Here is a 23,065-nt window from a genome sequence, read left to right on the forward strand (position 1 = left end):
AGAGAAGACAGGCTTAGCTTGGTAGAAACAACCAAGGAGAATGTCCGTGGAGAGCATCCACGGAGGGAAAGAGTGTTTCTCGTTCTGGGTCAGGACAGCACCGTGTGTGGCTGGCCGACTAGCAGAAAGCTTAAGCGTCGTGGTGGTGGTGACGGAAGAGGACATCTACTCCAGGGAGATTCCGTGGGTTGTGGCTGCTTGGTGGGGAGGGCCTTCGAGTCTGCAGTCAGAAGTTTGAATGGGAAGTTAAAGGGGTAGGTTGGTTAAGACCCAAAGCCGGGTTAAAGGGCTCTCTGGGCACCGTTGTTGTTTTTAGCTGTAGGAAAATGTGCCCTAGTTTACCAAAGACTGGTTTAAGCAAACTGCTGTTTTCAGGTGCTCTGAATAATCACTGCCTGCCAGGCAATGCAGGTGGACCTTGTGTCTGCCCACACCTGCAAGGGAAGTGCTCCAATCTTATTTTAAAACTCTGAGAGTGAAGCAATAGCACCTAGCTAGTTTCATCACCTCATTACAGGCTGTGAACAAGCTCTGTCCATGCTTTTAAAAATGTGTTCCCCTCTGTGTGGCCAGACTCCCTGGGATGTTTTAAAGACGTGTGTGTGTGTGTGTGTGTGTGTGTGTGTGTGTGCGCGCGCGTGTGTGTGTGTTGAGGTGGACAGTATCAAACCCTAGGTTTGAATTGAGAAGTTATTTCCCTCCTTTCAGTTGTCACCGCAGCTACTGCCAGCGTCAAGTTTCAGCATTCATCACTGAGCAGGGGCATCGCCAGCTAGCTCTGGCCTTCTTTTCCCGTGGGAGAGCAAATGAAATGCATGGTGACAGTTCTGTGCATGGGAAGGAAGTAGGCGCATCTGAAATCTGAGTTACAGCTTCTTTCTCTTGAGGTCCAACTTTTCATTCTCAGATTTTTCCCCAGCTAGTGGGGGTTAGTCCACAAGGCCCTTGGCTCCTTCCGTGAGAGGTGCAGCCACTACCAGTGCAAGGAGAGGATGGGGGGAAGTGGCTCTTAGGGTGTCCCTTTGCCATCTTAGGATGGCTGCAAAGGCACAGATTTTCCTGTCAGTTTGTAACTCTGGGGTGAACAGAGCAGAGCTCAGACCTTGGCGTGAGACTCGTACTGTTGGAAATTATTCCTAAGCAGAGTTCAAGGATCATTTCAGCTGTACTGACCTGGGAGGAGGCAGAGCCTAGCTGGGGTAGAATAGGTACACATCAAATGTATCTATTTTATGAACTACCTTGTTCCAGGAGATCAGCCCCACAGCAGCCAAGTGGAAAGCAATTCGAAATCTCCTTTAGATGATTGTCAATGAGAGTAGATCTAGAATGCAATTAAATTGCACTATGGAATGGCTCCACCCCATGCCCTGAAGAAGAAAAGATCTCATAGCTAGCAAAGGAGGATAACATTTCCAAGTGTTTTTGGCTTTTGGCTTCCTGGTTTTTAAAAACTGTTCCTTGAAGCTGAGGTTTCTGCCTTTTCGGATGAAAACCTCTGCAGCTGCCCCTACTTCAGCAGTGGGCTTGCAGCCGCGTGGCCACCCCAGTGAATGTCCTCTGGCCTGCTTGGTGGCCGGGACACTCTCTTCTCCTGTGCTTCCACATGTGGGCTCTGACTGAGGTGACCTAGGGCCTCCTTCTGTGCCATGGTGCAAGAGGATGCAGCTGTCAAATAAAAATTGCCCATCAGACTGCTAGCAATGGCAGGCAGGGAGAGGGTGGAGGGCTTGGAAGAGTGCCGCCCTTCCTGGGTAGGCCTGGGAGCAGTGACCCACTCATCCTTAATCAGAGCAAGGAACACGCTCCCCCACCCACACCTGCTGCCGCGAACATCAGGCAGTGGGTGCCGCAGAGCACAGGAATGCAGCACATCTCTAATATTAACTTGCTGCGTAACAGAGGGGTGTCCCTCCTGGTGTTGAGGAGAAACAGAAGAGCCGCTGTTCTCACTTCTCTCCACTCTCCCAACCCATGGACATTCTTTCTGCCCTGAACTCCCGTGGCCCTCACCACGTCCAGCCTCTGCATGTCTTGAGCCTCAGCCCTGCCCATGCAGAACTGGCCAGCCCTGGAGGGCAGCACCCTGCTCTGGATCAGTGTTTGCCTCTTTCTCAAAACAGCTTCTAGAGTGTGTTCCCAGAGGGAGGATGTGGTGTTCAGCTGGAGGGATCGTCCGTGCTGTTTAGAAAGGGCTTCCTAGATGCTGCAGATTGTGCCCAAGCCTGAAGACAAGCGGCAGTCTACAAAGCCTGTAACCCATCTGCAGCTGATGGACCCATTCCATCACCAGCGAGGGGCTCTGAGAGCTCACTGACTTAGCCAGCTGCAAAACAGGCACAATGTTCCCAGCAGCACTGTGTGCCTCCCTGAGGGAGGGAGCTGTGTTTAAGGCAGGCTGCCGCATCCTGCCGGGAGGGGGAAGCTGGCTCAGGGAGGTAGGTACAGCATATAGCTTGAAGAGCAGTGTGGCCCTCTCCCTGCTGGTGCCTGGAGAGTCATCTGCCCTGGGCTTCTGCATCCTGGTGTGTGCAGTGCTGTATCTGCCGGTAATTATGCAGATGGGATTGCCCTTGAGGGAGAGTTGCTGGCAAATCCTGTCAACTACCATTTATTGAGCATCTACTGTGTTCTGGCATTGCACTTGGTATTTTTCACATGTCACATTGACTTTCCTTGTTTCAAGTCCTGTGTTCAAGGGAAATCCTTGTGTCCCTCTCTGCATCAGAGCAAAGGAGAACTGAGCACAGCTGCAGATTAAGAATGCTGCAATTCTAAGAAGGTGGTGTGCTGTATCAGATGTCATTTAAATGGAGAAGACAAATGGGATGTGCAAAACAAGCTGTCACCATCAGAATGACTTTGTGCAATGGGACTGTCTAGACCGGGGCTTGGCACGCTTTGGCTGTCAAGGCCCAGGGAGTATTTGGGGCTTTGGGGACTTCTGCTGCAGCTACTGTAGCCTCCACCATGAGGTGAGGGGCCACAGACGATACGTGAATCAGTGGGCACAGCTGTGCCCCGTGAACATGGGCCCTAGTTCACCCACCCTGGGCTTCACTGTTGGGAGCAGGAGTATTACTGAGAGGAAACTAAGAGCTTCCGGGAGCCCAGCCAGGTCGAAGCTTGGGGCTGGGTAGCCCCCAGTTTAATGCAGCCCCAGAAATGCCCAGGATCTTTGCCTTGTCTTTGCCTGTCATGGTTTTCCGTGTGGGAGCGTGCACCCACCGCGTCCAGCAGAGCCCCATTTACAGCTGCAGGAGAGTGAAGGTGGAGGCATAGGCCTGATGAGGCCTGGCACTGGCCAGCCCGCACTGGACGGTGACTCCAGGGCTGCCTGCAGGTGCCGTGGTCAGCCTGGGAGCAGTGCTGTCGGGGCGCATTGGGTTGGTGGCCACATGTTTAAAATTCTGAAATGGCATGTCCCTCCTCGTGCATTCCTTTCTTCCTTTGGAACCGTTTACAGGAGAGAGGTACCAGGAGACTGACAGACGATGACCACAGCCCTGGGCGTTCGAGGGATCTGGGTAGTCTAGTGAGAGACACTGGCCCTTCACACGCAGTGCCAGTCCTCTGTGCCCGGGCCATGCACCTGTGTGCTGCTGGTGGTCTGGGGGCCCAGCGTGGGGCTGAAGTCTGCTAAGGGGGAGGTCGAGGAGGCGAGGGAAGACTCCACAGAGAGCCTGGTGGGTATGTCAGGGAGGTTTTACCGAGAAGAGCCACACAGAAAGCCTGTTCCAGAGAGAGAAGACCACAGGGACTTGGGGCAGGAAAGCACAGAACGTGTGGGGAGACTAACAGCAGCCCAGGGTTGCTGGAGTTTGAGGAGCGAGGGGTGGTAGGAGGGAGATATCATGGATGTGAGGTCAGGAAGGGGGTTGTGGACAGATGTTGAAGCACTGTGAAAATGGGTCTTCCCTACTTTGCAGACAGAGAGGAGCCACTGAATATTTTTCAGCAGCTGAGATGTGTGATCAGATAATGTTTGTAAAAGATAAATTTTTCCCTAATGATACATATAGAGAATACTCCTGGAATATCTACTGCTGATTTCTAAGCAGCAGCTTTCACTCATGGCAATTTTTTGAGATGGGTTGTTCAGGATTCACCTTCATTAAGTAATACCATGGAATGCCTTGGTGTCAAGTGACTGCTGAAACTGGCCCAGTTTTCATGAGTCACAACTGTGTGCAACAGCAAGTCCTCCAGCTGAACCGAAAGCACCTGATAGGGCTTTCAGTGGTGAGATGGAGCTAGAGTGAATCTCCCTTGCTGCCTTCCCATAACCCAGCCCGTACTGGCTGGAGGAAATCCAACATTCTGACCGTGCCCACTTTAGTCTTGCACTGAAATATCTTGAACAAAAATAAGCTTTTGAGTTCTCATCTGTTGATCTGACAAGTCAAATGTATGTTGGTTTTTGACTAACCTGAAAGAAGTCACAGGTGTTGGAAGTTTCTCATTTGCATTTTGTCTCACAGTATCAAACCAGAGGCTAAATCTTGTCTCTCCACTCTGACCTCCTGCTCCCTCCCCTCCCCATCAGTACCACAGAGTTCTTGGAAGTTATTATTTGTAGTATGGTTTCCTAAATTTAGCTGATGCAGGAAGAATCAGTGGCAAATGGGCACTTTAAGAAAATACATCTGCAGTTTAGAACCTGGACTTAAAACATGAATAATGCAGCCTAACTAAAGGAGCATATTTATCTGCCATGGCAGCTTTCTGCAGTAATTTATTTGGGACTTTTGCTGTGATGCAAACAAAAAAGAGAGGAGAGGTCTTGTCTGCTGGACCTTGCCTATTTTTTTGTGTTGACTTCCAGTACTTAGTCCATAGGCATACATTAGTTTTTCCAGGTGTAATCTTCCTTGGGATGGGATTTCGAATTCTGCTTTTTCCCTTTAACCTTACATAATTTCTACAAATGTTATAGGCTATGTGAAAGTCATACCTGGAGGAGAAATAATCAAAATGCATGTGCCAGGCACCGAGGTGGGCTTCCACGCACGTAAATGAGCATTTTCACATGCTTTCTGTGGAATAAAGACACCTTGCAAAGAGGAGACAGCTCATCAAACCTGCAGTGTGCATCGAAAAGCAATTTCAGGTCCGTGATTGCCATCTCCTGGGTCTACGATCTTCAAGAGTGTGGCCAGACGGTTTTCACAGTTTGCTTGCCGTGAGGTTTATATGAAAGTGCAGTAGTCAGATTCATAGAGATAGAAAGGTGAAAGGCGGTTCTCAGGGGCTGCAAGGAATGAGGAGTTATTACTTAATAGGTGCAGAGTTTTAGGAAAATGAAAAAGTCCTAGAGATGGGTGGTGGTGATGGTTGCACGACAGTGTGAATGTACTTAAGGCCACTGAACTGTACATCTTACATGGTTACGATGGTAAATCTTTTTTCTTTTCTTTTTTTTTTTTTTTTTGACACAGAGTCTCGCTGTGTCCCAGGCTGGAGTGCAGTGGTGTGATCTTGGCTCACTGCAACCTCCACCTCCCGGGTTCAAGCTATTCTCCTGCCTCAGCCTCCTGAGTAGCTGGGATTACAAGTGCATGCCACCACGCCTGGCTAATGTTATTTTTTAGTAGAGACGGGGTTTTACCGTGTTGGCCAGGCTGGTCTCGAACTCCTGACCTCGTGACTCACCTGCCTTGGCCTCCCAAAGTGCTGGGATTACAGGCATGAGCCACCACACCCAGCCTACGATGATAAATCTTACATGTATTTTACCACAAAATAGTGTAGAGAGAGGTTGTCTCCAGTGAGAAAGTCTTCTGCTGTGTGTTTCTCATCATAATGTTATAAGCTGTGAACTTGCTTCTGATCAAGGAGGAGTGGTTCAAATTTAAATTTGGCTTTTAATTCTTTTTTTTTTTTTTTCAGGGTCAGGCTTCTGGGAATGTGGTGAAAGTAGCTCTTGAGGGGTCACTGGCTGGTTTCACTCAGTTGTTAATTGTGGTAGAGGGTCAGTGTGAATACAGAGTGTTTGTACAGGGGCCACACAGGCCGGTGCAGCAGGGCACCCGGCACCTCCCTCATGGGACTCATGGTCAAATAGCAGACACCATTGCTGGAGGAGGCCCCTCCTGGGCTCGCCCGTACCAAATAGCAGACACCACTGCTGGAGGAGGCCCCTCCTGGGCTCACCCATACTGTCACTGCTGCCGCACAGGCTGAGATGAGAAACTGGGGCTTCTAGTGCTGACATGTTTATTAGCAGCCAAAATGACGTTTCCATTGCATGGTTTCCTGATCGTGGCCCTTAAGAACTTGCTCTCCTCCTCCTTGTGTTTTGAACAGGCTCCTGCAGGGATCCAGTTCTGTCCTGTAACTGGTTTCTGTTGGCTTTGAGGGGAGAGAGACATGGCTTCTGAAGGGCTTATCTTCCTTGTGGAGAGTAGAATGTCAGCTGGGCTCTTGAGAAGACTCTCCTTCTTAGAACGCCTCAGAAAGAAAAGAACAGTGAATGTTAGAATCACACTTGAAACAAGCGAGAGTTTGATCTCTTTCTTTACCAGTCGTGAAATCAGAGCCTTGGCCCTGCTTTTCAGGGACCTGCCTCCGTATCGTTTTAAGTGTAATCTTTAGTTTCAGGCCCAAAGAAAGGTAAAAACCTTACTTTTGGTGGTTACTATGCTTGTTGAAACAGAAAACTGAGAAGTATTTAGAACTTTTGAGAAGATGGACTTAGGCAGCTCTAAGCTCTGGTTTGAAGAACCTCTGGAATACTTTCTGAACTTTCTTCTCCTCCAAATGATGTCTGTTGTTTCTTTCAAAACGTAAACACAAAACCTTCACTAGAAAGCTTTCCTTAGCAGATCCCCCATCTCTCCTGCCTCTTTCCTGCATCTTCCAAATTTTTACATCACATGGCTTTATACCAGTTGTTTTATACTAATTGTTTTATACATGCTGCTTGGCATAGTAGTATTCAGTGTACACCTGATCCCCTCAACACGGGTAGAGACTGTTCCTTACCTCTTCCCCCTTGTCCTCTCTCTGGTGCTCACTTCGTCATGTTACGCCGCTTAAAGTGCCGTAATCAGCTGCTGTTTCTTTGTCCTCATAGAAATCATGATGGTCTTGAAGCAGACACAGAGCCTGTTTTTCTTAACTGAGCTTGTTTTTGCATTTCAGTGTACTCGAGATTGAAGCACCATAACTTGACATTTAATAGCCTCATAAAACTGTAATGTTAATTGGCTTTCCACCAATCCACTTTTTTGGAACATCATGGAAAGTGCTGAATTCTTATTTATTTAGTGAGAATTTTATTGCAACAGGGAGACAACCCGTTTTATCTTTACTTTTTCAAATATTAGAGGTAGTATGAAGGAGTGAATACCTTATAGCAAACACTGTACTAATGGAAACATTGCTGCTATTTTTATTACTTACAAATTTTTCAGATTGTTCTAGAATTTTTTTTTTTGTTTGAGACGGAGTCTCGCTCTGTCACCCAGGCTGGAGTGCAGTGGCGCAGTCTCGGCTCACTGCAAGCTCCGCCTCCCGGGTTCACGCCATTCTCCTGTCTCAGCCTCTCCGAGTAGCTGGGACTACAGGCGCCCGCCACCACGCCCGACTAATTTTTTGTATTTTTAGTAGAGACGGGGTTTCACCGTGGTCTCGATCTCCTGACCTCGTGATCCGCCCGCCTCGGCCTCCCAAAGTGCTGGGATTACAAGCGTGAGCCACCGCACCTGGCCTGTTCTAGAATTTTTATTGCTTTTTTTAACCTCCAAGTGTGTTATACTTTCCATAATTTATCTAAACATATCCTATCCTTTATTTCTATTTCTAGAAACTTCAAAACCGGAGAGTGGTCCTATCTCGAGGACCTATTTGGTGAAACCTCCTATTCCACATCACATTAAAATATTTGCAGAACTTATTCATTAGTACTAGGATACTTTTAAGTGGGCCCAGCTTTCTTGTGGCACTGGGGGACTCATGCTGCTTTCTGAATTAGTAATTAACTGTCATGTGTAGTAATACACATGTGCAGGTATCTGAAGCTGTTTTAAGGTAACTCAAATTCTGTAGTCTGTGGCTTGGAAGAGACTTTTCATGCTTTGTTAATAACTAAACCAAGATAAATAGATGTTCTTAGGTGGCGAGCAGCTGAACCTTTTTGACAGTTTTGACTCCTTCCTTGACTGAGTTTGCATATTCTTATTGAGGATCACGCCAACCGGCTCTCAGCTGCGTCCTGTTCCAGTGACCAGGAGGGACGCTGGTGTCCCTCGAGCATGTGTGGGTGGCTTGCCGTTTGCATGGTGTGGGCTGAAGCCCAGCTCTCGTGTCGTGGTCACTGGGACAAACAATGGTGCTTTACAGTATTTTTCTTTCCTCACACTCATCCTCTGTCTCATCACTCCGCAGACATTTCACTGAGTGCCTGCTGTGTGCCAGGCACCCTTGCAGGGAAGCTTGTTATCATTGCTGTTGTGATTCTGTCTTGGGCAGAATATAATCTTGACTCAGGTTTTCTATTTTTATCTGTCCTGCCTTAACAGCAGGGGGTCCCCGAATTGTGGTTGGGAGCCATTTTTTTCCTCTTTAGAGGATTCACAGATGGGAAGCTGCAGCTCCACACGCCCACCCCAGCAAATGTGGGCAGGGGCCAGCATGGCCAAGAGCTACCTCCTCATCCTGGGTGGTTCCCAGATGGAGAGATAGCCTTTGCCATCTTCCTGTGGGTAGATTCTCGTGCCCACCTGACAAGGTGCTCCTACCTCATGGGACCAGCCTGAGTTGGTCCTTTTGTGCATCAGGTGCCACAAAGGGGAACACAACCACACATGGAGACTGCCCATAGGAAGCACAATACTGTCCAGTCCCACAGCTGGTATTTACAGCCAGCAAAGAGCTATTCAGCAGACCCTCTGTCCATTCTCTTCCTGTCCTTCTTTTTTTTTTTTTTTTTCCTTCCTCTCGATATATAGACTAGGCTGATTTTAGATTCTGCTAGAATAAAGTGGCTGTCAGTCAACATCTGTGACAGGCAGGCATTTCCATCTTGTCTTAAGCTTCCTTGCCAGATGGAAGTCGCTGACACTGAAGATGGCACCAGAAGGGAAGGTGGGAACTTGAGACTCCTTCTGGTCTGTCTGGAGGTGCTGGTCTCCAAGGAGGGTGGAGGAAGAGTGTGGAAGGAAAGGATTTCACAAGCTTCTGGACTGATCGACTGCCAACTCTCACTTAAGAGTAAAAGGAAAGAAGTGAATGAGTCATTTCAATGGTGGCTGCAGGAGGTGATCAATGTATGTGCATCTATACCAACAAGCTTGTTTGGCCTCCACAAAGAAAAGGACTGAAATTACTTTTAACAATAATATTTCCTGTTCCGTTTGTTTTCCCTTGAAGTCCCAGCTGTAAAACCTTCTAGATTTGAAGATACTTTCGAGTGTGTTCCCAGCAGAGCACAGCCCACAGGCCCAGGAGAAATAAGGACAGAGACAGGAAGAGGCAACTGGGGATGACAAAGTGAAGGCAAAGTAGGGCAAAGGAGGGAGAAGCTGCTGCCTCACTTTCCTCTTCCACCAGCAGATTCTAAATTAACCCTTGGCATGGTCGAAGCCCATTTGGTCTTAAGTGAGATGTTCCCATGTGGGATAAACAGCAGTAAAACTCATCTCCTTCGAGACCCAAAAGGGCCTTTATTGGAAGGTGTAAAGATTGATTCAAAGCTGGAAACAAATATACAGAAACTGGGTGGGGGAATGTTTTTCTGACCCCTCATCATTGTGGACGAGGCAAGCAGGAATTCTCTCACTTAGGTCTTAGTTGCGGTGAACAGATCCTGCTCTGACCCAGTTTCAGCAGGAAACTGAGCTCTCACTAAGAGAGATTCAAAGCTCATGGTTCCCTCAGAATAGATGGAGAACAGGCTTTCGGCTGAAGTTCAGGAGCGATTCCCAGAAAACTGGCCCCAAGCTCAGCGCCCACTTTGCCCTGAGCCAGCCCACCCCTGCCCCAGCAAAGCACATGTGCTCTCCCCCGCCCTGCGCCCACGGAGCCCACGTGTGCTTCCTGGATCCCACTCAGTAGCTGCCGATCCGACTCCTGAGGGTGTTTCCTTGGATCCATGAAGCCAGGTGGGGAGTTCCTAATCGCAAGGGAGGTTGGAACATGAAGTGTATCTGGCGCCTGTATTGGAAAAGTAGGACTCACAATGTCAGGAACTATTAAAATGTGTAGGAGGCGTGGAAGGATTAGGGGCAGCTACACATTTAGTTGTTCCTAATAGCAAATACAGCACAGAAATTCCTAACAATAGGAGTTCATGGTAAAAGTTTAATTAAATGCAAAAATTATTTGTGACTCGTTACTGAAGATGTGTTGCGTTGTAACTCCATCTTCTGGGAAACCTGAGGTTGTCTGTGTGACTCTTCTACCTATCTGTGCTTTTATTCTCCAAGATTGGTTACTTTTCCAGTGTCTGATGTGCACCCCTAATATTGTCTGTGACGTGGTGGCAAGATGCTGTGAGATTAGGCAGTTAAGAGAGGAATAATTTAAAAATGATTCATCTAATTCTTCATCAGGCTATAATCTCTTACAAAGAGAATATCAGATTTTTATGTTTTGTGTTTCTACTTGACAGAGCTTTTGAAACATTCTTTCAGTCCCTCTGAGCCAGTTTTTTTTTAATACATCTCAAATTTAGCATGCCTGTTGTAGCATGGATTTACATAAACCTTTTTCTGAGTTTTATAGAGGAGTATATGAAGTTTATTTTTTTCAAATTTGGCCATTCTTTAAAAAAGAAAAAAGTATTTTTGTTTGATATATAAACCTTTATTGTCCTGAAAAGCAAGCAAAATAAAACAAATTATCCCTAGGGTAAAGGTTGTATTGGTGCATCAGTGAAATTGTAGCTGTCATGATACTAAAATTGATGTAGAAAGCTGTCATGTGACATTATAGTTTTCACTCATTATGTTAAGGTTTTTACGAACAGTGCTTCCTTTTTGAACATTCAGAATCCTAAATGAAATATATAAAAAATTTAGAATATATAAACTAACATCTGAGATGCTGGTTTTGAAAGTAGTTGAAACTTACTGAAAAGTACTCAACTATTTCACTTTTTTGATGTGCCCTTTGAATTTTGCGTAAACCTACAAGCTGTTTGCAAACCAAAGCAGGATTATTTGTACGCATGGTCACGGAAAATAACCAGGAACTTTAATTAGTTTTTCTGCAGTTCCTTGGCAACAAAAGACGAGTGAGAAACTTCTCCTTTTTATTTTTTTATTTTTTGACCTGAGTAAATAGTTCCTTAAATACTTTTCTCCACTGAGTTTCATGTTTTTATTTTTATGTATTTACTTTTTATTATTCTGCAGGGAGTTAAATACCTGTGCATCCCAGCAGCGGATTCACCATCTCAAAACCTGTAAGTTTCTTTTTTCTGTATTATTTGGAGACATTTAAAAAAATGAACAGAGGATGGTAAAGTCAGAGAAGTAGAAGATTGTGAAGCCGTCAGAGCTCATGGGACCCTTGCTGACCCTGCCAGGGAAGAGGCTGTGAACCTACAGAAGTCAACGCTGGGCAGGCTGGGATGAGCTGTGGCAGGAGGCTCCTTGTGGTTGACTGGTCCTTCCATTATGCAGAGAGACTCATGGGATGTCCACAAGAAGGATCTGATGTTTAAAAAGAATACCTTAAACCTTTAGTATGCTCATCTTTCCTCTGGAAATAAAACCGTAAAGGATTTGTTGGGTTCTGTCTAAAGCAGCGCTGTCCAATAGAAATAGATAGTGAGCCACAAATGGGCAATTTTAAATTTTCTAGGAGCCACATTTTAAACAGCAAACAGAAACAGGCAACATTAATTCTAATAATATATTTTACTTAATCCAGTCTATCTAAAATATTATTTTGATATGTACTCAATATAAAAAATTAATGAGCAAGTTTATGTCCTTCTTTCATACGAAGTCTGGGGACTCTGGTGTGCTGTTTCATACTTAGCACATCCCAGTTCAGACCAGCTGTGTTTCCAGGGCTTGAGAACCCCAGGAGGCCGGCGGCTGCCTTATGGGACAGCGTGCTGCTGAGGCCTGGCTGAGTTGAATGACTAGGTCGTTCTGGCTTAGGAAAGTCCAGTCCTCTATTTCTTCATAGCCGAATAAACCTTTGATGTCATTTTAACTCTGTTTGCACCTGTAGAGAGATTCATAATTGCTCCCTTTTCCATATTGGAGAAACCGTGTGGAGACAGATAGGGTTAGGATTTGGCAAGATAAGGGATAGGGCTCTGGAGACCCATGGCAGCTACGGCTTTAGCAATCCCTCTTGGCTGTATAGAAGGGACCTGGAAATACCATGATGTGGAGTAGATTACAGTTTTCCTGAAGCACAAATTTGACTTGTGCAGGCTGAAAGGCTGGGGCTGGAAGTAAAGTACTTAGCAGCCCATGCCGCTGAGTCCGGCTTCTGATTCTCAGGTTGGCCCAGTGCTATATGCCACAGGTCAAAGACACAGCAACCCTCCTAGAACTATGTGTTACTGCATTTCACAGGGACGTTGTAGGCTGTGGTGAAGTTTGTGAATTTGGGAGTCCTCAGGCTTGTCTGGATTCACCTTTTATGCCCCAAGCATGCACACCCTACGAATCAGGAGTGCAGACCGTGTGCCCCGATGTTCAGGATCCTTGGTGTGCCACCACCCTGGGAGTTACTGAACGCCGGCCATCAGCCGACCTTGAGTCTTCACTGGGGCAGAGCAGAGAAATCACAGGTTATGCAATAATTTTGTGAGATCTACCTTTTTGGGAAAAAAGAATAGAGCTGGAGTAAGATGGGTTGACATGGGAAAAGTGAGGCGGTAGATCAGGAGGGGAATGGGAGGTGGGAAGCTGGAGCCGCTGTGTGCTCCCCCGGGGGGTAGATCAGGAGGGGAATGGGAGGTGGGAAGCTGGAGCCACTGTGTGCTCCCCAGGGGCTGTGCTTCCACATGCACTCTTGATATTTCACAGAAAGGTGAACCTTTAAGATTGAGGATGGTGGAGGAGGGATTTTCCTAGGAAAACAGAGTAGCACTCTAGGCCTGGAAGGAGGAGACGCAGCATTAGAGAACTTCCTTGGTTACTAGTCGTGTCAAGAAACAGAAGTGGTTGGAAGGCATGGTGCACACGGAAGGAAGTGAGCCACGGCCTTTCTCTGAAGACCATAGCAATCTTCTGCCCATGTTTTGGTGGCTATTTTTAGAATGGTTGCTTTGCTCTTATCTCAAACCGAGATTCTGACATGCTGTTGAACTTGTCAGTACCTGATTGGCAATTTGATTCTTTAGAAGAAAAACTCAGATGTGACCCACTCTGGGCTCTGGACATCTGCTGTCAGTGCAGGTGGCTACCTGTCCTTGAGCTGTCCCCAATGCGTCTCAGCTTTGCTAGGAGCCGAGTGCCGTCTTTGTCTGTGACAGTGACCTGATTTAAGCGTGGAGTGGCCCCTTGCACTATAGACAAGTAAGCAGTAGGTGTAGATGTTAGAAAATCTCAACTGTAAAGCCAGTTACACCTACCTTGGGCGGGTCATTTTAACCCATCTACACCTCCATTCTCCCACCTGAAAATGCCTGCCCTCAGGGGTTTTGGAGGCAAGGTCATGTATGTGAAGGTGTTCTCTGTGAACCCTGAGCACTTGTAAAAATGAGTCTGTTTTTACTCAGCGTGTATTAATCTATCTTGAGAGTTACAGAAAAGGTAGTTGCAATAACAAGTTTTGGTGCCCAGGAAGCCTGCTTCAGTTACTTGGGAGACGTGCTGACGTGGAAGGACAGGGGAGACAGAGATATGCGAGCTTCTTCTCTGAGTTCCAGGTCTCGTGGGTCACTTCAGGTCATCTGTCAAAACCAGCCTAATTCCAGGCACCTTTGGTGCTGAAGGACTAACCCATACTTTTTCTTTTTAAAATACGTATAGATTTAGGGGGTGCAGGTGCAATTTTGTTCCATGGATATAAGGCTTAATGGCAAAGTCTGGACTTTTAGTGCATCCATCACCCGAATAGTGAATGTTTTACTCTTTAAGCAATTTTTCACCCCCCACCTCCTCCTACCCTTTTAATTAGTTCCCTCCTATCCCAAATATGGAAAGAGGTCCCGTTAAGTTATGGTTTGCCTTTGTAACTCTTTCTTTGTATCTGGATGACTGGCTCTTGGCCTTTAATGTATCTGGATGACAAAGAAAGAGTCACAAAGGCAAACTATAAATGTAGGTGGGCTTAGGGGTTAGGTAGGTGTGGCAGTGCCGTGTCTGGGGCTTATGTGTGGAGGATGCGCTGTGCTGCACTCTCCAGTGAAGCTACGACAGTAAGACTTCTGTTTCAGCTGGAAAAGGAAGTCAGGACCGTAGCTCACAAAAAGGCGGAGAAAGGTGGACACTCTGCTGTTGGGAGTCATGCTGTTGTGTGATTTTTTGGGGAAACGTTTATTTTTAACCCATTAGTAACAGCAAATCTTATGAATAAGTAAGGCTTCGACACACATATGTCCATGACTCTAAATATTGCTTGCTGTATTAAAGTTATGTGGAAATGGTGGAGTTGACTTCGGAACTTTAAGTGACTCAGCTTGTTAAGAGGCAGGCGATGAAATAGCTTGAGTTTCTTTTTACCTCTTACAAGTGTTCTACTGGAAGGCATAGTGTACTTTTTAATGGTGAGCATATTTTCACCATGTAATCAGATGACTCACCTCAAGTTGGCAGGCAGAAAACCTACCTCTCTCAGGGTATTTATTAAGGTGTTTATTACCAAGTGTCAGGTGCTGACAATCAACTTTTGCTTTCTGTATCATCAACCAATGAGGATGGTCAGACGACAAATATTCGTATTTCTCTAGTTAACAAAAGCAAAAGAAGTCTTACCTGTCACTTGGAAAATGTGTTCTGCAGGACCTAAACAATTTGAAATAGTAGCTCTTCAGCCACTTAAAAAATTCTTGATGCTTTTGAGTTTCTCTATTCAATGATAAAATAAATTCTGGAAAACTATGTTGCTCATTGTTTTAAACTTAAGTACAGATTTTAAAAATGAATGCCAGCTTTGATGTAATTTAACACTCTATATCTTAAAATTTTCCCCACAAATCCCTGCACTAACAGGAATTCTGGCTAGTTATGCTTAGTAAGAGATGTGTGACCTTTGAGACTAGCTGTTGTCACTTGACATTCAGTTGCTGCAAACTGCCCAGAAAGGTCAGTTTTCTGTCTTGGCCTATATCCTCTCAAATCTCCCTCTCTGATCTTCCAGGAACTTAAAATGCAGAAACCTGGTTTGAGATAACATTAACATGTTAGAATTTCAGCTCAGTTCCCCAACCAGCTAACCTTGCCAAGTCAGGAAATGTAAAAGTTCAAGTTCTCAGAGTTGTAATAACCCCACAGACCTATTGTGGTGTGTTTTGCATGATTTTGTCATAATCAGAGGCATCCTAGAGTTTGTATCAAACGCACGCACTGCGTGTTCCCCAAGTGGCCAGCGTAGTATGGGTTAGTGAATTGAGGGCTTTGGAAATACTTATTTGCTTTTGCTTTCTCCCTGGGATTTCTTAGAAAAGTCATTTTAACCTCTCTTCTCTCTTCTGTAAAATGCCTATCTCACAGGGTTTTTTATAGTATTAGGTGAGATGATATAAGTGAAAGTGTTTTTTATGAACACTAAGCATTTCTGGAAATGTGATTATATTTTCTGTCTATTCAAGTAAAGAGTATTAATGTATTTTGAAAGTGAATGGTTAGATGCATATTAACTTATATTTACTCATCTTGTTTTAATATATATTACATTGGCGTTTTGTACTTTGACATCATGAAGCAAGTAATTATAGATTTTTTTTTCTTTTTCTGTGAAGTCCAAGGGCATTTGATCTCTGCCAGGCTATGGAGTCGGTAGGGTTGCATCATTGCAGTAGCGCCTTTGTGACATTCAGTGGTTTTAGAATCTAGCAGGTCTGTAAATTTCTTGAGGTTTTTGTGGGGAGAAGAAGCATTAGCAATACAGAGAACCTATATTGAAAACAGGTAAAACGTCCTTGCCTTATTCTGTCTCCCTATCTTTTTGTCTGTATTTTCTTTAACTGACACCTTCTGTACTTTCACCTCTCTTTTTCTCTCATTTACGTTTTTCTTTATTTTATTATAAAGGAGCACTTTTGCAAGATTAGAGCTAGATGGGCCCTTGGACTACTGTGGTCCTGCTTCCAGACAGTTCCTGAGGGCTCTGCCAGCCCATGGCGACGTTCTCCTGCTCAAGGAGAAAATGGGAGCTGAAAGTGGCATTCAGTTTTCCATAAGACTTCATTTATCCAACTTAAAGAATTACCATTTAGTCTTAGACTATGTCCTTCTTTTTGTTGTTGAAATATTCTTCTGGGAAATGATGTTGAGGTAAGTGGTAGAGAGGCCTTTCTTTGTTTTAGTTTGCTTTTAAAAAGACCTTATCTGGCAAAATGAAAAGTACAATGTATGCATCCCCCAATTTTATTTTTAATGTTGACAGTGCATGAAATATCAAAGTTGGGGAATCACTGATACAAACGTGGGCTGGTTTTGTGTGTAATGCTGTGCACTGACAGAGCAGCTCCACCATGTCTGTCTGGTGAGGAACGTTCTTCCCACTTACCTCTGGGTGGAGTGGAGGCTGCACCCTCAGCCCTCCAGCTGGAAAGCGTGCTGGGGCAGGGCCTGTGGGTGGGGGGCCGTGGACAGATTCTGCCCGAAGAGGAAGCAGCTCTCTGTTATGAAACCACCTTCCAGAGCCTGGACCCAGATAGAATACTCTACTCATTTGCTATTAGAAAACAAACAAGCAAAAACATTTTTTTCTTAGCAAAAACATATATATTTACATATGTAATGTATAAAAATACAGATTTTTTATATATAAAGATGCTTGCCCTTTTTGGATTTGTCCTTTGCTTTCATTTGCACATACACTTTTGTATCATTTGAAGGAAGGAGGAGCACCCTGTGTTCCTGTGGCCTTTGCTGCTGTTACAGCCTGGTCTGGTACCATGGGCTTTTGGGGTAGGACCAGCTGCCCATTCAAGGTGCTCAGCCAGATCTCTGGGCTCCCACTCCAACAGGCAAAGTCCTTTTGAGCAGGACAGGACCATCTTAGATCCTACAGTGGGGATTGAGGCCTCCAAATCTTGCAGTCCTGGAGTGAGAAGTAGTTGTTCAGCCTCAAAAGTGAACACCATGTAGTGTGATTTACAAGCTGACCCACCATCTTTTCCTAGACCCTCTGAAGTCAGTAGAGCCCATCTGGGCACTGGCTGTTGGCCTTTGATGCAGAAAGGAAGGGACCCAGGCAGAGGGTGCTGGTCTGTGAGGAGGGAGGGAGACAGCTGCGGGTGGCTGGCCTTTTGCGAGTCCCCTCTCCCTGGAGGTGCCCCTGCTGCCCTAGGTGTGCTCCAAGGACCGAGGACAGGAGTGGGCATGATAGCCCCAGGCGCTGTTTGGTGAGTTTCTAACGCAAGCGTAGTCCTGTCCGTGCTTGCTGGTGCAGCATTCGCTGGCTCTCTGTGGACCGAGCCTGTTCCACATGGCTGTGCGTGGACGTAAAGGTGAACTGTCGATGAAACGGAGAGCAGGAACAGGGAACTTGTGTTCATCGAAACAGCTTGCGGTAGGATAGTGCTTCAGGCTCGCGCTTCTGCTTCTAACTGCAGTTGAGCAATAGGAGGACCAGGACTGTGGGTATTTCCCACTGTGGGGGAGGGAGTTTAATGACCAGAGTTGGGGCTTCTGTCATCAGCTTCCCTGGAAATAACACCCCCACACGCAGTCCTGCACCAGAGTGGCAGTGTGCTCGCCTGCCTCTGGGCTTTTCTTGGAAAAGGCATTTCTAGGAATATCTCTCTCTGGCTTGGCCTTGTGCCGAATTGTGTCCATGAGTCAAGTTGCGCCGTGGGGCTCTGAGCAGCCGCCTCGTTGGCATCCTTCCGGCTCCTGGGCTGGCGCCGCGAATGGCTCCGTCATGATGCCTGCACAAGGGCTCTGCAGCCCAAGCCCCCAGTGTGGTGGTGGATTGGAGCTATGTCCTGTGGGCTCTACTGGACTTAACTCTTACTACAGACGGAAAGAGCTACCGGGGGGTGGTGGTGCAGGGTGGGGTCACCTCTCCATAACCTCCTCAGCTCCTTCACACGCCCACTCGGCTCCCTGGGCACGGGTGGGTTTGGATGGTGCCAGGCTGAGCACACTCCCCTCTTGTATTTGGAGATGTGGCAAGGCTGACTCTTGAACCCAGGTTCAACCCCACAATATGTAAGAAGCCCGGTTTCATTGTGTCTGTGGTTGGGGACGTGCAGATGTCAAAGCCAGATATAAGAAGTGGTTCCCACTCCAAGGTTTCAGTGAAGGGATTCAGTTGTCCTCTTTACAAGACCTTGATGAGGTTCGTAGAACTGAATGTGACCCCAATCCTGTCCCCACTCAGAGGGGCACCTGCTAACTTTCATGTTGCTGTGTGGTCTTTGCAGTGTGTTCTGACATGCTCTGTGGTTTTTCATTTACTCAGGCGGTCGTCATTCATTTCTAGATTTGCTTTTGCTTTTTTGGCTGCTGTGCGTACAGACACGGCTCTTTCTGACCAAAAAGAGACCCACACAGAACAGACCAGAGCGGGCACTGCAGGCAGGGACAATGTCTCGGCACCCTCGGGGGGCCACAGCAGCGTGAGCAGCCTGGGGGACCAAGGAGAGTGCCGTCCAGCTGCACCCCTGCAGCCAGCCAGTCAGCTGCCCCAGCCTGTGCACTGGCCTGTCTACTGTGGCCTGCAGGGAGGGCAGGCACCTGGTGTAAACCACCAGGCAAATTGCAGACCAGCAGTCTGGAGCCACTTCTGGGCCAGATGAGTTGGCTCAAGGTTTTAAACGTTGTTGAACTAGTTGCTGATATCAGGTAGCATGAATCTGGCCATGAGTAGCAGAACACCGTGTTTGATTGACACATGGCATTCTAAGGGAGAGAGACACTTGGCAGCAGGTGGTGCAGCTCTGAGCATGGCACTCGCTCCCAGCTCCATGGCCGGAGGTCAGGGGCAGAGATAGATCACTTTCCTCTCTTCGGGAAGGGAAAGGTTTTCCAGAAGTCCCTACCCATGGCCTTTCCATTGCTTCAACATGGACAGAACTGCAGGAAGACAGGATGTCCTTCCCAAACAAAATCAGTGCAGCTGACATGTCTTGTCCGGTTCCAGTACCTCCAGGCCAGCAGGCTTCTCTGCCAACTGCAGATGGCTAGTTGTGCTGAAGGGGTGGGGAGCTCCCAGCTGGCTGCCCAGCTCTTTGCTGGGGGCCAGGCTCCTGCCCAACAAGGCACCCTTGGTGCCCCACTCTGCTGTATACTTGGCTTCACGGCCTGGCTGTAACGGGCGTCTGCTCTGGAGTCTCCCTCAGCACTGATACCTTGGATTTCGGGATTACAGCAAGAACCCTTTCTTGCCTGCTGTGTACGAAGCCACCTTATGAGTTTATATCTGGGAGCAGTTGTCCCTGGGAAAGTTAACAAAAGCGGATGTGCTAGTGAGAGATGTCAGGTCAGAGTCCAGAGTCCTTGATTTGGTCCCCTAGGGATTTGCACTTGTGGTGACCCTTGCAGTTGTTGCAGAACATGTGTGTGCATGTTTGCATGTGCATGCCTGCACATGGACAGTTGCTGCTGCTCCCTGGCTGTCCTCTCATCTCACTGAGCACCTACCGTGAGGCCACTGAGTTTCTTCTGCAGTCAGTACCTGGGTGAGTTGGTTAGGCCGTGCCTGAATTTCTCATTCTTATTACATTCATGTGCCCTGGCATTCTGAATGTCTTACAGTTTATCAGAGTCCCTGGCAAATTGTCAGTGCTCAATCAGTGTTTAAAGAGAAGTCAGTTTAGTCCACGGGCAACTTTTGCTGCTTTATAAGCCATTCAAAGGTAGAAGACATTGGAGAGGTACATGTGCTATCCGTCCCCTGAGGTGTCTGCACTTAACCCACAAACCAGTCCAGAATGAGGTCTGAGTGGCAGGGGACACACATGCTGGCTGGGAGTGCACCAAAGTGGGGCTTGAGTCCTGCCTGGCTTTGTGCCTCAGGGACTTGGCACAAGGCCGTGCAACCAGGCACTCCCTGAACGGTTAGGGGCTGAATGAGTGACAAGAGAAAAGGGCAGTCTGAAAAACTAAGAGTTAGAAGAAGAAAGGATTAAGGCATGTGTCGTCATTTAGAACTTATTTCAATTATTTATTTATTTATTGAGACAGGGTCTCGCTGTGTCGCTCAGGCTGGAGTGCAGTGGCATGATCTCGGCTCACTGCAGCCTCAACCTCCTGGGCTCAAGAGATCCTCCCACCTCGGCCTCCCAAGTAGCCGGGACTACAGGCATGCACCACCACACCCAGCTAATTTTTTTTTTTGGTATTTTCTGTAGAGATGAGTTTTGACATTTTGCCCAGGCTGGTCTCGAATTCCTGAGCTCAAGTGATCTGCCCACCTCAGCCTCTTCAAGTGCCAGGATGATAAGTGTGTGCCACCGCGTTCAGTCCGTTTAGGACTTCAGAGTTTGCAGAGCATATGGGCATGTATTACCTCATCCACCCTGTGAGATACCAGCCCCACTGTATAACTGAAAAGATAAATGGCTTGTCCTGGGCCACATGGTCCAGTAAATGGCAAAGAGGAATTGGAGCCAGAATTTCCATTTCCCCACAGCTCTCCACTGAGCTGCAGACAGGACTGCCCAAGTCCAGGGAGACCAGTTTGAGAGAATGCTTTTAGATTTTCCAGATTGCCAGGAGTAAATTAGCTTTTAGGACTTGGAAAGCCCACACGACGTGGACACCTTCCTCACCTGTGTCACAGTGGCCTGCACCATCCACAGCCGGTGTGAGGGTTCCTGTGTGCTGCTGGGGCATTGAGGGGCTCAGATTGAACATGGGGGTCTGTCCAGAACCTCCCCCAACCCCAGTCTGTGGTAACTGTGTGTTCCAGGGATTTCTTACAGAGAAATTCCAAAAATTCCAGACAACCCACAGCCTTCCCTAGACCTCAGCATTGTAAATAATGGATTCTAAGGCTGAGACAGCTCCAGCCACAGACAGTATGACCAGGTTTTGATGGCATGGGACTGGGAGAGCTTTCAGTAAACCACAGGAAGAATAAATTCTGGTTTCTTTCTTTTTTCTGTATTTTTTTTTTTTTTTTTTTTTTTTGCTCTGTTGCCCAGGCTGATCTCAGCTCACTGTAATCTCTGCCTCCTGGGTTCAAGAAATTCTCCTGCGTCAGCCTCCCCAGTAGCTGGGATTACAGGTGTGTGCCACCACACCCAGCTAATTTTTGTATTTTTAGTAGAGACAGGGTTTCACCATGTTGGCCAGGCTGGTCTCGAGCTCCTGACCTCAAATGATCCGACTGCCTCGGCCTCCCAAATTGCTGGGATTACAGGTGTGAGCCACCGCACCCAGCCATGTTCTGGTTTCCATTACCTGGTGGATTATTTGATTATAGCAAATAATAATGTAGTATATGTTTCAAGATAGCTACAAGAGAAGCTTTTGAATGTTATCACTACAAAGTGATAAATGTTTAAAGTGATTAAGCATTTATCAGGTAATTATCCTGATTTGATTATTATACAATGTATACATGCATTGAAGTGTCACACTGTAGCTCATAAATATGTAGAATTCTGTGTCAATTAGACAAAAAAATCAATTAACATTTTAAGAAAGAAGCCTCAGGTAGAATTTTCTTTTCATCATACATTGAGTAGAGAGATGTCATTTCTCTTTTTTTCTTTTCCCAGGACAAGACATTTCAAAGAAAGTATTAAATTTATTCACGAGTGCCGGCTCCGTGGTGAGAGCTGCCTTGTACACTGGTACGTGTGTCTCTTGCTTTAGCATGTTCCGGTCGGCTTGGCTTCCTATCAAGTGTTTTTCCGTGTGTGAATAACGGTTTCTGTAAACCCTAAATCTCAAACGCGTGCTCCGTTTGTCCAGTGGTATGTGTTAGTCACCCTTTCCTTCTGTTGAAGGAGAACCCTAACTCGTTTTGCTTTTGTTTTTTTTCCATTTCTGCTGCTAGGATTTCTGTAGGGACTGTGAAGGTTACTGGACAACAGAAACTTCCCTTCGCTGGCTTGCCTCCAGCATTTCATCAGAACAGCCTCTTACAGATGACCCAGATTCTGTAGGCTCATCCTTGAAACCTCAGTGGCTTTTTGAAGACACTGTTGTTTTTTCTTCAGGAGACTTGATTGCAAATGTGGATTTTCAATATCGCACTACTGTAACACCAAAATGACCCAGTTCAGTGACAGCTGTCTGTTTGCGTCCTGCTATATTTTGTGTAGATACACACACACACACACACACACACACACACAGTGAAAAGAAAGCTACTGTATCACACTTAACCCGAGGATGATGCATCTGAAGCTCTTGGCAGTGTGCCTGGCACATAGAGAGTTCTTAGTGAAAGTGGGATGGCATTTTTATGACCACTCGTAATCATACTAATAACATGGCTAATTTGTTCAGGGAACCAGTAGCCAAAATTCTGGAGCCAAGGCTCTGTTGTCTAAGTGCTGGGCCAGACATGTCCCCTCTCTGTCTTGAATGAAGTGTGTTATTAATTAACTGAAAGCCTAACAATCTTTTGACATTCCCCGAAACAGTTACTCTTGCACTGTAAGCTCTGTAGGACTGTGAAGTGATAACTCCTGGGGAATATTGCTGCTGAGGTTGGTGGCAGCCCTGCCAGGACAGAGGGGACCCAGGGACCCAGTGCATGACATCCAGAGAAGCCACTTATGAGAACTGTATTGTGTTCTGAGGGCCGATAACCCATAACAGGGAGGACGCTAGATAATTGAGGTGTTTTTAGAATGATGTCTGCAGTTTCATACAGTTCTTGAAATCACATGATTTTTCATCTCACTTTTTTAAAGAGTAGAAAGTGTAATAAATACAAATTGTAGGATTTTAACGTTCATTTCTGTTTGGCTTTAACATACCTTGGGGGTTCAGTTGGAGCCAATTAAAGCGGAATTCTGGAA

At 46.5% G+C, this 23,065-nt stretch overlaps 1 protein-coding gene across 3 annotated transcripts in view; it reads left to right on the forward strand.

Moving 5' to 3' along the window:
* DUSP22 (dual specificity phosphatase 22) overlaps positions 1-23,065 on the forward strand; it is a 68,792-nt gene that overhangs the window by 31,776 nt on the left and 13,951 nt on the right. For all 3 annotated transcript variants that reach the window (XM_012509185.2, XM_003272176.4, XM_030817221.1), the window contains exons 4-5: positions 11,358-11,407; positions 21,812-21,886. In XM_012509185.2, coding sequence (XP_012364639.1) covers positions 11,358-11,407; positions 21,812-21,886 — 125 coding nt within the window. The remainder of the gene's footprint in view (positions 1-11,357; positions 11,408-21,811; positions 21,887-23,065) is intronic.

This window comes from Nomascus leucogenys, chromosome 8 (genome assembly GCF_006542625.1).
Source record: "Nomascus leucogenys isolate Asia chromosome 8, Asia_NLE_v1, whole genome shotgun sequence".
Classification (NCBI taxonomy): domain Eukaryota; kingdom Metazoa; phylum Chordata; class Mammalia; order Primates; family Hylobatidae; genus Nomascus; species Nomascus leucogenys.